Source organism: Nipponia nippon, unplaced genomic scaffold, assembly GCF_047370975.1.
Source record: "Nipponia nippon isolate SJK-2023a ecotype South Korea unplaced genomic scaffold, ASM4737097v1 scaffold_69, whole genome shotgun sequence".
Lineage (NCBI taxonomy): Eukaryota > Metazoa > Chordata > Aves > Pelecaniformes > Threskiornithidae > Nipponia > Nipponia nippon.
In genome coordinates, this window is record NW_028262390.1 from 35,121 (window position 1) to 50,523 (window position 15,403).

General features: G+C 53.5%; 1 protein-coding gene and 1 pseudogene across 1 annotated transcript; one reads left to right on the forward strand and one right to left on the reverse strand.

Moving 5' to 3' along the window:
• Positions 1 to 269: 269 nt before the first annotated feature.
• Positions 270 to 1,205, reverse strand: LOC148051095 (olfactory receptor 14A16-like). The gene has a single exon (XM_087738392.1). The coding sequence runs from the start codon at positions 1,203 to 1,205 to the stop codon at positions 270 to 272; it is 936 nt and encodes a 311-aa protein (XP_087594518.1).
• An 11,048-nt stretch (positions 1,206 to 12,253) lies between these two features.
• On the forward strand, positions 12,254 to 13,595 carry LOC148051096 (olfactory receptor 14A16-like; annotated as a pseudogene).
• The last annotated feature ends 1,808 nt before the right edge of the window (positions 13,596 to 15,403 follow it).

Genomic DNA, 15,403 nt, shown 5'->3' on the forward strand with positions numbered 1-15,403 from the left:
CTCAGGTTTCGAAGAAGAGCCCAACTTCCAGATATCTGCACTGTGGAAATTCCCTTTTATTACAGAGATGTGACACAGGAGGCCACCTGTACAATACTGCTAGATGCTTGTACAAAGGCCTCGAGGTCAGACAGGCTGGTGTCATGTCTCTGGAGAAGTGGAGTGGCTGCAGACATTCTTGGACAAACATGGTTATCACAGATAAAATGCCCAAAGCACAGGAGGATCCTGATATGAATTGGAAATCTCTTGTGAAGAGACATGGGTAGCTATTGCTGCTGCAAGACTACTGATGGAATCATCTTCTTCAGTGCATCCCTGAGCTCCTGGTTCCTCATGCTGTAGATGAGGGGGTTCACTGCTGGAGGCACCACAGAGTACAGAACTGCCACCACCACATCCAGGAATGGGGAGGAGGTGGCAGGGGGCTTGAGGTAGGCAAACATGGCAGTGCTGACAAACAGGGAGACCACAGCCAGGTGAGGCAGGCACGTGGAAAAGGCTTTGTGCCGTCCCTGCTCAGAGGGGATCCTCAGCACGGCCCTGAAGATCTGCACATAGGACACCACAAGGAAAACAAAACACCCAAAGACTAAACAGGCACTAACCACAATTAGCCCCACTTCCCTGAGGTCGGCATCTGAGCAGGAGAGCTTGAGGATGTGGGGGATTTCACAGAAGAACTGGTCCAGGACATTGCCTTGGCAGAGGGGTAGGGAAAATGTATTGGCCGTGTGCAGGAGAGCATTGAGAAACCCAGTGCCCCAGGCAGCTGTTGCCATGTGGACACAAGCTCTGCTGCCCAGCAGGGTCCTGTAGTGCAGCGGTTTGCAGATGGCCACGTAGCGGTCATAGGCCATGACAGCGAGGAGAGAAAACTCTGCTGCAATCAAGAAGGCGAGCATAAAGATCTGGGCAGCACACCCTTGGTAGGAAATGGCCTTGGTGTCCCACAGGGCATTGGCCATGGCTTTGGGGACAGTGGTGGAGATGGAGGCCAGGTCGATGAGGGAGAGGTTGAGGAGGAAGAAGTACATGGGGGTGTGGAGGTGGTGGTCACAGGCTACAGCAGTGATGATGAGGCCGTTGCCCAGGAGGGCAGCCAGGTAGATGGCCAGGAAGAGCCAGAAGGTCAAGAGCTGCAGCCCCTGTGTGTCTGCGAATGCCAGGAGGAGGAACTGAGTGATGGAGCTGCCGTTGGACATTTGCTTCCTCTGGGCATGAGGAAAAAGACAGAGAGTAGTTAGGGAATTCTTCTCTGAGCAAAATCAAAGCCATTTATCCTAGACCCTTCTCTGTTACACAAACACAGTTTTCGTTTTCTAGGAGACCTTCCTTCAGCTCTGTGGCTGGACCTCTGGCTGGTGCTGGCCAAGAATGCTGTGATGAGCAGGGCCGCTGCCTGCTGGCTGGTGAGGAGTCAGCTCTGCTCTGCAGCAGTGGGTTCATGGGAACAGTGAGGGCAGGAGCCAGTCCTGGTGTTTGGCTTTGTCAAATGAGACCTCTCCGAATGCAGACCTTGTCAGCACCTGCCCTCTCAGTGCTAAAGAACCAAGATGGCAGAAATCAGTTTGAGAGGTTTGGGTGTTTTGACAGCTCCCCCCATCTCACCTGGGGATTGTCCTTGGGTGTCAGAAACCCTCAGCATTTCTGCAGCACTCAGGGAGAACAGAGGGAGTCCTGCACAGCAAGAAGGTTGCCTGTGGCTTAGTGCAGAGAGGAGAGCTGGTCTGTCCCTCCGTGTTGTTCCCAGCTGCCCTGGGCTTGAACCTTTCAGAGGTGAAGGGCCATCGCATGCCCATGTTCTCCTGAAAAGCCACCAGACACTGCTGAGAGCAGAGGGATCCAGCGCAGACCACAAAATGTCTCACCCTTTCTATAGGTCTTAGAAGCCCACTTTTAGCCAAGGACACATGTCCCTCATTGCACCAACCCAACAGCATTGCCTCAGCTGGAGAGTCTTTGTGTTCTCCATGGGGTTTTCTGATAAAACAGGTGCTATGGGACAGGTTTGCATCCTGCAGGGCAGCTGGCAGCTTGGACGGTCACTCTGAGGAGACAGCCGAGTGTCCTAATGATGGCATCACTGTAAGGGAAAATCAGCTCATTTCCCAGCCCCACAGACTGTATGGATGAGATCTCCACAGGTGAGAAGAAAGCTGGGACACCTGTTCCCATGGACACACCTGCATGGGATGACACACAAGATCAGTGTGCGACTCTGCAGCTGAAACTCCCATCCCCTGGGGAGCCTGACAGCAAGAATGAAATAAAATAACAATTAGACAGACAAGTGGAGAAACGAGGAAAAATACAGTGAGGGTCTGGCTGAGAGAGGCAAGGGGAGAGGCAGCCGGGCACTCAGGACAGCGGTACCCTTACTCAGATGTGCCGGGCAGCTGCTCTCAGCCCCTGTGCTCTGCAGAGGGAAATGGGCCCATGGCTGAGAGAGGCACCAGGGCTCTGCTGGAGCTCTGGCTGCAGAGGAGGTGGTTTACGCCCTGAGGGCAGAGGCTTTGCTGGGTGGCAGACGAGGCAAGGGGGCTTGCTCAGAGGAAAGGGTCTGAATTGGAGGGGATGCTATGGAGTTTTCTGAATTCTCCCTCCCGCAGCATTTTAGCTTTTCATTTCCTCTCATTCCCTGGTCATTCTCCTGCTGCCGGGAGATTTTCCTCCTGGAAGGTGTTTCCCTGTGCCAGGTCTTTCCCTGTCAGGGCTCAGAGACCCCATCCCAGCATTTGTGCACGCACCTTGGCCCTACAGAAACCTGTCTGTCTGCAGGGCTCTCACTGGACGCATGTTCCTGTTTGCAGGTGCAAAAGGACAGGTCAGAACAACCCTGATGGGTCCAGCAAAGCTGATGCTGGTGCTGTCTATAGGCAGAGGAGTGGCTGAAGGCACTTTATCAGGCTTCTATCAGGCTTACTGATACGTCAAAGTTACAGCTCGGGAGTCTCAGTGACTTGTTCAAGCAAGAGAGCTCCTATTGCATTTCTCCCCCCATACTCCCCAAGAGTAGGAAACTGAAAACACAGATGCAGAAAAGCTCTGTATCTTTACAGTAATCCCTGCCTTGACCTTCCCCTTGAAAAGTCCCCCAGGAAATGTCCTGGGGTCATCTGGAGCTGTGAGCAGCCCTGACCCACGCAGCACCCCCTTGACAGAAGAAGGTCCTTCTCCTGCAGGAGTTGCTTCTTCCACCCACAGCTTCTCCCTGCACTGCTGTTGGGAGCTCCCCAGGCAGGCTGAGTGCCAACACTGGCAAGAGACAAAGTCCCTGCCGCGGCACACAGCCCCCTGGGTTGCAGGGTCCCTGCTCTGAAGGACGGCCCTGGGCACCCCTGCCTGCACACCCAGCTTCACACCCTCCAGCCATCCACGGGTGAATGCAGCCGTCATGCCCTGTCCCTCTGACTGTGCACCAGGGAAGCCCTGCAACAAAGCACGTCCTTTTTCTGTACACTGGAGAAACTGTGAGAGTCCTCCTGGCAGATCCCATAGGCTGTGGTTATGTGACAGCTTTAGGCGGTCATTCCAGGAACCAGAGCTGCATTGCCCTGCAGCCAGAGACTTACCCTCTTCAGGGCTGTGAAGATTTTTCTCCAAGTGGGCTCTCCTCTGTCCTCCCACCCCACACTGCCTTTAACCTCTGTCACTTCCCTCGTCTCCCCTCGGTGCCTGCAGGCAGTGCCCTCAGCCCTGCTGCGCTTTGCAGAGGAGCTGCTCCTGGGCAGAGCTGTCTCTCTGCAGGGCTGCCCACTTGCCAGGAGCTCCCTCCAGCCCAGGAGCCCAGCCCAGCTCAGCAGCAGAGGCCCAGCCCAAGGCAGCACTTTCTCTGCCCCTCTGGGCTCCCTCCAGGTGTCCCTGGGGCTCCAGGGGAACCTGCTGTGAAACAGAATGAAGGAATCGCTGATGTTCCCTCCTGCAGCTGGGGAGAGACACTTCTTTCCAGAAGTGTAATTTCTCCTCTCAGAGTCAGTGTTACATCTAAATATCCCCTTTTTTGGTGTTATTATTAGACAGGGCACCCAGGCAGTGACAGGCAGGGATCTCCTTTACCCCCGCTGAGGGAAGGGATTCAGCTGAGTCAATGGAGGCATCTCATGCTGGATTTCTATTCCCAGCATTTGAAGGAGACTCAGCTCCCTCCCATGCTTGCCACAAACCCACAGGAGGTGGGATTCCTCTTGCCTCTGTTCAGGTGTGCAGTTCATAGAGACAGGGCAACATCTCAGGGATCATCTATGGGCCTGGTGGGAAATTCCTTTGACCAAGTGAAATGACAGCTGATGCCCAAATACAGACCAAAGGAACCTTTTCCTACTCATCTTCATGGCAGTTTTTAGAGGTATTCCTAGGAAGGAGAGAGCTAGGTCTCTCTCTTTTCCATCAGCTGGATTTACTAGATCTCCACTGACTATAATGGCATTTGTCCCACATTCATCCCCACGTTGCCTAACAGCATTCAGGGAATCTACTCACTTTCATGTTCCAATCCAGGCCCGCAGAGCTCCATGAGGTGCCGGGCTGGCAGGGACCACACAGGACCTACAGGAAAGCAATTCCCATTCAGGGTGGGTGTGTCCCAGCTGCCCCAGACGGCATTGCAGAGAATGGGATTTGGTGCCTGTGTGCAGTCGACTGATACAATCAGAGGCATCAATCATCAGATGCAATCAGAGAGGCAGGGTCTGTCCCTTCTCTACCCAGCAGCTGCAGGGATTGCACAGACATGAAGCACACCACACGGAGATCTTTACGCACTCCCTTGATGATACAATGAATGAAAAGATCAATAATTTTCACAGTGTGCTTGGATACATCTTGTCTTCTAGGAGAACATCCTCCAAGCCCAGCAATGGTCTATATCAAAATGCAATTGAAACGCGAAAAGGGATTCAAGGGCACCAAGATGAGCTTTTGGTACTTCAGGAACAGTTAAAGAAGAAACAGAGCGAATGTAGGACCATCAGAGTAGGTGTAGATAGATCTGAGATACTCTCTGTCTTTGCCTCAGTTACCACCAGCAAGGTCTCCCAGGCCTTTGTGCTCTGAGGCAGGGCTCTGGAGGAGAACAACCAGCGGTGGATGGTGATGGAGCCAGGGCTTACTTGAGCAAACTACACCCTTAGCAGTGGATGAGACCATAAGGGCTGCATCCAAGGGTGCTGAGAGAGTGTTTTTCACCAAGAGGTGCCAGTTCATCATAATTCCAGTAAGAAAGGCACTTGGACTCGGTGAGGTATCTTTTAAGATGCTGTTTGTTAGAGCTAACGCAGTAAGGAGAGAATCCTGCAGATAATCTTAGGTCGTTTTAGATGATGGGAACCCCGGGTGGTGTAGCATTGAAGAGTCCTCTGACCCCCACACAGCATACCATGCCCACCCCACCCATAGAAGAGATTCCCCTGTTTCAGGAAACATCCATGAGGCTGGAGAATGCATGAACCTATTGGAGTGAGGTCCCGTTACTGCAGGGGAAGTGGGAAGGTTCTGTGAGACACGGAGGAGTGCGGGGAGAGAGCAGGATGGGTGTGGCAAAGAGTGTGTTACAGGCCAGAAGAGGACCTGAAAGAGCAAGGCGTGGTCATGCTAATGTGGAATAGTTCATGTTTTTATTTTAGGGCAGCAGAAGGAGGATGTGTAGTGCAGAGCTGGGATGTGGATCCAAATTGGGGACGCCAGCCAGTCTGGGACTGGGACATCTTAGATGATTGAGGACCATTAGCTGAGCTACTGGGGCCCCCAATGTCTTGAGGAAACTTGAGGTTTTCCTCGTCTTTCCACTTCTTTAGAGTCCTGCTCATTCTTTCAGGAACTTGGCACCCAAGGGCTCATTAACATGCAAAACACCCTAACAAGCCAAGTGTTGGTGCATGATTTTCCTCAAGTCCTCAAGTCTTCTGTGACTAATTTGAGATATTTCAGGAGTGCGCACAAGCAGAGAAGACTTCAAATAATAAATAACAACAAATTGGGATTTCTTCTTTTTCCAGTTGTCTTTATTTCTCTGCTTACAGACCAAGCAATACCAGCTTTCCCCAATTGGTACTGACCCATAGCATCTCCTGATGAAGCCTGACTATGTAGGAAAGGTTAGATCATTTCTGTCAGACACCATACAGGCCATCTTTGCCCCGTGTCCCGTCATCATTGTCAGTCCCCCTCACCCCCGCCTCCACCGGCCATTTCTCTCAGTGGCCACCTGGGATTTGCATCATGATTTCTCAAATCTTAGCTTTTTCCACTAAAGTCTGTAGCTGAACAATTCAGCTCATTTGCATTGACTCCCACCTGCTCTATCCACCCATGCAGACCATAACAGCCTACCGCTGAATATTGTGGGGGAGGATGCTGAAAGCCTTGCTGACCTCCAGGTAGAAGACAATCACTGCTCTCTCCCCTGTCCAGAAATCCTGTCCTTTCGTCAGAAAAAGTAAAAAGGATGGGCAGGCAGAAGCTGCCCTGGTGTCCTGGTTTCAGCTGGCATAGAGTTAATTTTCTTCTTAGTAGCTGGCAGAGTGCTGTGGTTTGGGTTTAGGATGAGAACAATGTCGATAACACACTGATGTTTTGGTTCTTGCTAAGTAGTTGCTAAGTAGTGCTTACACCGCTCAAGGACTTTTCAGCTTCCCCTGCTCTGCCAGGTGCGCAAGAAGCTGGGAGGGGGCACAGCCAGGGGGGCTGACCCAGACTGGCCAAAAGCCTGTTCCATACCATATGATGTCATGCTCAGTATATAAGCTGGGGGAAGAAGAAGGAAGTGGGGGATGTTCGGTGCGATGGTGTGTGTCTTCCCAAGTAACTGTTATGTGTGATGGAGCCCTGCTTTCCTGGGGATGGCTGAACACCTGCTGGCTGATGGGAAGGAGTGAATGAATTCCTTGCTTAGCTTTGTTTGTGTGCGCAGCTTTTGCTTTACCTATTTAACTGTCCTATTTTATTTTACTTCAGTTACTGAACTGTTCTTATCTCAACGCCCGAGTTTTCTCCCTTTTACCCTTCTGATTCTTTCCCCCATCCCACTGGTGGAGGGGAGTGAGCAACCGGCTGCGTGGTGCTTAGTTGCTGTCTGGGAGTAAACCATGACACCTGGGCAAATCCAGTCACCTTTCTTTCAGACACCCAGAAAGGGGATCTGAGTGGACACGCTCTGGGGCACAGCCTTCTGTTACCCTGCTCATCCTTTCGGCTTTTTTGCAAGGTGCATGCAATGTTTAGGTGCTGCCAGTCATCAGGGAGTCCCCCCAGCCTCCACGACCTTTCAAAGATGATGGAGAGTGGCTTCACGGTGACATTGACCTGCTCACTCAGCTCCCTGGGATGCCACCCCTCCTGTCCCATAGACTGGTAAGGACTGCGTTTGCTCAAGCGACCCCTGACTTGATCCACATCCTCTGCTGGTTGTTTTCCTCCAGCATCCTGCCTCAAGGCGCAAAGGCCTGAGAGACCTTGCTGGGGAAGACTAAGGCAAGGGGGATAGAGTATCTCGGATCTGTCTACACCTGCTTTTATTAAACTCTGCAGTAGCCACACATGATCTTTGTTTTTTTCTTTAACTGTTCTAGAAGTAGTAACAGATCCTCTTGATGCCCTTGAATCTCTTGCGAGGGTCACACTAGGGAAGCTTTGGCTTCTCTAAAGCAATCCCTATTTCTAAGTTCCTCCCTGAGTCCCTGCATCCACCTCCTGAATGCTTCTTTTTTTCTATGGAGCTTCTTCATGAGTTTGCTCTTTAGCCAAGCTGCTCTCCTGAAATGGCTGGTTGTTCTCCTGCTTATCCGTCTATACAATACTTGTACTTGGAAGATGCTTTTCTGAAAGACCAGTTCTACTGAGCTCTGCTGCCCTTGAGTACTGCTGCCCATGGGGCTACCACTAAAAGTCCCCCGAAGAGGCTAAAATCTCCTCCCACTATTTCATGGTCACTACAGCCAAGGCTGACACTGGTTTTCAGATCCCTGATCAGCACTCCTTTTGCAAGGACCAGATTCAGGTGAGCATCGCCTTTGTTGGCCTAGCACCTGTGCAAAGAAGTTGTCCCAAGAGACCCCAGACACCTGCTGGGCAGTATGCATCCTGCTGTGCTGCCCTTCCAATGAGTGTCAGGGTCCTTGAAGTCCCCAATAAGACCTGGGGTCACTGATCTGGAGATTTCCTTGGGTTGCTTAAATAGGTCTTTTTCCACTTCCATACCCCAATTCCGGGTTCTCTGTCTCCCACCAGGATGTCACACTAACAGGCCTCTCCTCTGACCCTCACCCGCAAGGGCTCACCCAACCTGTTGCACGTCCCATAGAGGAGCTCCATACATACGATAAGCTCCTGCAGACGGAGGGCATCTCCGTCCTCGTCTTCCTGGCCCATCTCTCCTGAAAAGTCCCTATGCACCATTGCGGCACCACTAGCAGCGTGAGCTGTCCCACCACACCTCGTCACTTATTCCATCAATACCCAAAATCTACAGTGGCACATGGGACGCCAGCTCCTCCTGTCTGTGCCCCAGGCTGAGGGCATTGACGCACGTTTGGGCTGCAGCACCTCAGCTGTAGCACTGGGGCCAAGCTCAGACTTGTCACAGGCAAACCCAGTACCAAGTGCCCAAGACCCAACGTGTGCAAATGCTGTGCTTGAGACCAGAGGTGTGCTGGAGGGGATGGCAGATGGCAAGGTGAAGGCACAGAACAAGGAAACGCTTCTCTCCCGAAGGCCAGAGAAAAGTTGGGCTGGGCTCTGCTGTCCTGGCAGAAGCGGGCTTTTCTGTTTGTGGTGTCTCTGCAGCCCCTGGAGGGCCTGTGGTGGAGCTGAAGCTGATCTGAAGGAAGGACAGATGCTGCTGAAAATGTCTTTGGGTGTGGACATCCTGTGATCCAAGAACACTGTGAAGATCCTTAGACAGTTCCTTGGTTGGTTCATCAAGTGGGTGAATAAAGGATGGCTTTAAGGAGAACCAGCAGAATTTAGGAGTGGGCAAATGCGTGGAGATCCCGGTGTGATGTGCTTCCTGTTCATGAACCGCCCTTCACTGACTGGCTGGAGGTGGGCCAGACCCAGCCTCATGGCAGCGGTGGGATTCAGTCTCTGGCCAACAGAAACTGATTCTATCACACATGCATCTGGAGTGTCTGTCTCGCACCCACTCTGAACGCGGGTGCCTTTCCCATAGGTCCTGTGCTGTCCCCGCCAGCCACATGCAGTTGTGCTGGAGAGCCCTGGCATCTCGCATAGCCCTACAGGCCTGTGTTTGGCCGTTGAGTCGCTGCCCTGAATTAGGTTAGGCAATGTAGGGATGTCCATGAGACATCTGCCATTACAGTCACTGGCGCTCTAGTGTACACAGCTGACACAGAAGATGGCTGATGGCTATGGCAACAACTACATCTGGTCCCCTGACTACCTCAATAGGCTGCCCTGGATCTAAGGAGTAGGGAAAAGTGCAGTTGTCCTAAATGTGGGCATCTGCTCTTGGCCAAAGGAATTCCCCACTAAGCTCGAAGACGATGCTTCCAGATACTGCCCTGTCTCTGTGAACTGCTCCACAAGAGCTTGCAGTTAACTGCACGTATCTTGGACCACCTCTGACAGCTCAGATGTCACCAGGTGTTTGAGTCTGAACAGCTCACTGCTGGCCTCCATCTCCCGTAATTACCATGGGAGCTGAGACAAGCAGCAGCCAGGCAGCAGGTGCCTGTTTTGTGCCCACCTGAACTGAGACAAGAGGAATCCCACCTCCTGGGGGTTTGTGGCAGGCATGGGTGAGAGCTGAGTCCCCTTCCAGGCCCAGGACCACAGACCCAGGATGAGACGCCTCCATTGACTCACCTGACTCCCTTCCCTCAGCAGGGGTAAAGGAGCCCCCTCCCTGTCCCTGCCTGGGTGTCCTGTCTAATGGTGAGACAAGGAAAGGTGATTCTTATGCCCAACTCTTTCTTTATGAGGAGAAATGACTGCTGGAAAGAAGTGTTTCTCCCCAGCCGGGGGATGGAACATCAGTGATTCCTTCATTCCGTTTCACAGCAGGTTCTCCTGGAGCCCCAGGGACACCTGGAGGGAGCCCAGAGGGGCAGAGAAAGTGCTGCCTTGGGCTGGGCCTCTGCTGCTGAGCTGGGCTGGGCTCCTGGGGTGGAGGGAGCTCCTGGCAAGTGGGCAGCCCTGCAGAGAGACAGCTCTGCCCAGGAGCAGCTCCTCTGCAAAGCGCAGCAGGGCTGAGGGCACTGCCTGCAGGCACTGAGGACAGACAAGAGGAGTGAGAGAGGTTAAAGGCAGCCTGGGGTGAGAGGACAAGTGAGAGCTCACTAAGGGTGAAATCTTCACAGCCCTTGACATGGTAAGCCTTAGGCTGCAGGGCAATGCAGATGAGTTCCTGGAAGTGTCTCCTAGATCTGGCACATGCCACAGCTGATAGGACCTGTCGGGGTGGCTCTCCTGGCTTTTCTGGTGTGGAGGAGGAGGACGTGCTCCAGAGCAGGGATTGCCTGCTGCACAGTCAGAGGGACAGGGCATGATGGCTTCCTCCTCCCAGGGATGGCTGCAGGGGTGCCAAGCTGGGTGTGCATGCAGGGGTGTCCCGGGCTCCAAGCAGGGTCCCTGCACCCCAGGGGGTTGTGTGCCATGACAAGGACTCTGCTGCCTGCCAGGGTCAGCACTCAGCCTGCCTGGGCATCTCCCCACAGTTCTGTGGGGAGAAGCTCTGGGTGGAAGGAGTGACCCCTGGGAGGGCAGAGCAGGGCCCTTCTGCTCTCAAGAGGGTGCTGCATGGCTCAGCAGCTCCTCACAGCTCCAGATCACCCCCAGGGCATTTCCAAGGGGATGTTTCAAGAGGAAGGTGCAGGCAGGGGCTACCTGGAAAGGAAGGTGCTTCCCTTAGTCTTCAGTTTCATGCTGTGGGGGTGTAAAGGGAAAAGGAGCTGCCACTTTTGAGAAGCAGCTGGGATTCTTGACCCATTACACGGCATGATCAGAAGGTCTGCCAGGAACCTCATAAACTGCCTTCCCTTACCCCTCAGCCTACAGGCAGCACCACCATCACCTTTGCTGGCAACATCACGGTTTGTCTGACCGGCTCTTTGTCAGAAGTGCCTAGACAGTGCCCTCCCATGAGGAGTTTTGTGTGGGGCAGAACCGAGCACACAAATGGTGGGATGGGGTCTCTCAGAATTTGCTGTGAGGAAAACAATGTGGGGCAGGGAAGCAGGTGGAAAAGGCCAAGGAAGCAGAGGGGTGGGCAGGGCAGAAGACCAAACTAAAAATGGCAATTTCATGGGAAGGAGAATTGGGAAAAGTCCCTGTCACCCCTTCCAGTGCAGACACCTTCCTCTAAGCAAGCCGCCTTGCATCCTCTCTGACCCAGCAAAGTCTCTGCCCTCGTGGCCGTGGGGCACAAGGCATCAGCCACCCCCTCTGCAGCCAGAGCTCCAGCAGAGGAGAGGTGCCTCTCTCCAGCCACGCACCCATTTCCCTCTGCAGAGCACAGGGACTGAGTCTCACAGCCTTGCACATTGCTGTCTGGGAGGCTGCGTGCAGGGCTGGTTAAGGTGATGACTTTCTCAAGTGCCTTTGTCTCTCTTCTTGCCTCTCTTGGCAGAAGGATTGCAGTGCTGCTCCTTCATTTCCCACTTGCACCTGTGCTGCTCCTGCTCCCACTCTTGGGCTCGGTGGGGTTGGGGGAGTCTCCAACACGACCTTTCAAGCCTTGCTAGGCAGGGGTCTGCATGGGAGTGAGATGCCCCAGGTCCCTTCTGTCCTGTGGGACTCCAGGAAAGGTGGGCTGTGGGCTTGGGAATCGAATGGCTCTCCCCAAAGGAGATCCTCTCTGTAGGACACTTGACCATTTGCCTGCAGTGTCCTGCCCAGCTGTGAGCTTGCCACCAGGCACAGCTGTCTCAGCATCTTTGTGATATCTTTGTCTTACCCATAAAGAAGCCCCAGAGGTGCTAAGACTATAGAAATGGTGTTGAGCAGCTCTGTGTGGGCAGCTGAAAGATGCCCAGTGTGTCCTTGCCTAGAAGGGGAGTGTGGAGGCCACCCTCAGGAAAAGAGGGAGAAGTTTAGAAGTCTGAGCTTTGAGTCCAGACTCCTCTACTCTCAGGAGGGTGTGGTTTCTTTTAAGGGGAACAGATGACTATGATCATCCTCCAACTCAAGCTCATGCGAGTGCAGGGCAGCTGGGAACAAGACTGATAGACAGACCAGCTCCCCTCAGCCCGCACTAAGCGTCAGGGAATGCTTCTGCCATTCAGGTCTCACGATAAATATGTTGAGGATTTCTGCCTTTGAGGAAGACTCCCCAGGTAGGACAGGAGTATCTAAAAGAAAATAAACAAAGTGAAAACCTTGTAAGCAACTCCCGTTCATCTGAATTGGGAGAGAAGATGGTGTAACACCCTTATGCATGAGAGTGGATTTCATCTGACGGAAACTGTGAATATCAGAGCTGGTCACCCCCATAGGCCCGTACCCACCACTGTAGAGCACGACCGACTCTTTGGGAGCCCATGGGAGAGGCCTCTGCTCCTCATGGCCCACCTGGGGGTTTGTGAGAGAAATGAAAATTTCAGTTTTCTGCCTTGAAAAGTCTCTCCTAAATTCTCACTGTCTTGTCCTTCTTCAGCAGTCCCTCATGCCCAGAGGCAGCAGATGTCCAGCAGCAGCTCCATCACCCAGTTCCTCCTCCTGCTTTCGCACACAGGCAGGAGCTGCAGCTCCTGACTTTCTGGCTCTTCCTGGCCATCTACCTGGCTGCCCTCCTGGGCAACGGCCTCATCATCACTGCCATAGCCTGTGACCACCACCTCCACACCCCCATGTACTTCTTCCTCCTCAACCTCTCCCTCCTTGACCTGGGCTCCATCTCCACCACTCTCCCCAAATCCATAGCCAATGCCCTGTGGGACACCAGGGCCATCTCTTACGCAGGGTGCATTGCACAGGTCTTTCTGTTTGTTGCCTTCATCGTGGCAGAGGTTTCTCTTCTCACCATCATGGTCTATGACCTCTACATTGCCATGTGCAAACCCCTGCAGTACGGGACCCTCCTGGGCAGCAGAGCTTGTGTCCACATGGCAGCAGCTGCCTGGGGCACTGGGTTTCTTAATGCTGTCCTGCACACTGCCAACACATTTTCGCTACCCCTCTGCCAAGGCAATGTCCTGGACCAGTTCTTCTGTGAAATCCCCCACATCCTCAAGCTCTCCTGCTCAGATGCCTACCTCAGGGAAGTGGGGCTAATTGTGGTTAGTGTCTGTTTCGCATTTGGGTGTTTTGTTTTCATTCTTTTCTCCTATGTGCAGATCTTCAGGGCTGTGCTGAGGATCCTCTCTGAGCAGGGATGGCACAAAGCCTTTCCCATGTGCCTCCCTCACCTGGCCGTGGTCTCTCTGTTTATCATCACTGCCATGTTTGCCTACCTGAAGCCCCCCTCCATCTCCTCCCCATCCCTGGATCTAGTGGTGGCAGTCCTGTACTCGGTGGTGCCTCCAGCAGTGAACCCCCTCATCTACAGCCTGAGGAACCAGGAGCTCAAGGAGTCCATTAGGAAAGTGATTTCATGGCTGTTTCTCAATAGTGAGAAACTTCCCAGCACTCCCCACACATGAATCCCAGGCTATCTTGTTCCAGGCCTGTACTTTGTGGTGTTGGGTTTTTTTAATTATCATGATCATGATTAGCATGATCTTGTCAGAGCTGACTCTCTTATATCATCTCTGTAATAAGATCGGATCTCCCTGGTCCACTGCCTGAAGGCTGGGCTTTTGTTCCAAAGCTGGCGAATGGTACCTGAGGTACATACCCAAGGCTGTCCCGCACATGAACTGGTCGATGATGTCTTTACAGAGGGGCGTCTGGACCTGAGTGCAGTAACAGCGACACTGGCTCAAGGTGCAGAGCCAGACGTTCTTGCTGTCCTGGTGCTCCATCAGGCCTGGAAGATGGCTGAAGAAGGACTGGTGCCTCACACTCTCTTAATGCTGTCATCTCACCTGAAGAGTGGCATGGAGAGGGAGGCTGGGACCCTGTGTCAGAGCTTGCACTGAAGGAAGCATGACCCAGAAGCCATGTCGGGTCACTGCTGCCCTGTGGCCAGCACATGTCCATCAGACAGCCTCCCCTACCCTCTGCGTTGGCACACATTCCCAAAGCACCCCCACTCCTGGACTTTTGTACCTCTCCTTTCCAGACCTGGCCATTCACCATGGTCCAGGTTTGGGCTCATATTTGAAATGCAACCATACGGGGGGACCACCAAGCCTTTCCCAGGCTCACACATGCCCAGAGCCTGGCAGACCCCAGAGCAGAGCTGTCTGTGAACCTCTGTGTGGGACACAGTCGAGCCTGGGTAGGGGCTGGGTGCTGGGGAGGCTGCCAAAGCAGGAGGGGGGCAGGGAGATGGGGTATTGAGGTCTGTTGTGCAGACCATGCCAGGGAAATGCTTCCCCACCCTGAATGCACCTTGCCCTGTGTGGTGCCTGCACAGTTGGGCTGTGCGGCTGCACGGGGGGCAGTGGGGCTGGTGCAAGGATGGGAATGTGAACAGGAGACATGATGCTCCTTGAAGCTCCTGCACTGCTAGGACATTAAAATGACTGCCAACCCATAGCCAGGCAGGGCTGTTGCCTCGGTCACTGCGATGACTCTGGGAATGCAGGAGACCACAAGGGTGGGAGATCTGGGGTGGACATTTCCAGCCCCAGCTCTGGCAGCAGCCCCTCTGAAGACAGAGCAGCTCCCCACAGCCATGACAGGACTCGCTGCTGCTCATGGGCTCAGGGGTGTCTTGGAGGCTGCAGCCACTGGCACCACCTGTCAGGAGCCCCAAGGCAGACGGCAAGTGTTGGTTCCCTGCGCTGCAGCTCACGGTGCCTCCCCTCCTGTGCCACCGTCCTCTCTCAAGAGCACCACCAGCTGCATTACTGCCTGCCTGGGTGTGAAGGGGAGCTGCTGGAGGTCTTCTCTGCTGACCCCCATGTCCCATGGCTCTGTCCCAGCAATAGCTCACAATCACGACCACGGTCCTTCTGCAGTTCCATGTCTCTGCTTGGAGCTGGACACCACAGCCTGCCTGCATGGTCCCAAAAGATCCCAGTGAGGCTGAGCTTAGACAGGAGGTTGTGACTGTCCTTGGTCTGGGTAGTTGTGATGATCTGGGTGGGCACCATGAAGGGAAAGAAGGGACAAGAGACAACAAGGACAAGAAGCAGGAGGGGAAATTTCAGATTAAGACAAAGAAAGAAAAGAAGAAAAAAAATCTATCTATCTATCTATCTACCTATGTATCAGTCTATCTCAGGCCAGGATCCTGGTGGCCACCTTTGCTGCAGGGGCACATGGAGGGCTCCTGTTCAGCTTGTTTCCACTGGAAAACCAGGGTCCTTCTCTGAAAAGCTGATTTCTAGCCGGTTGGCCC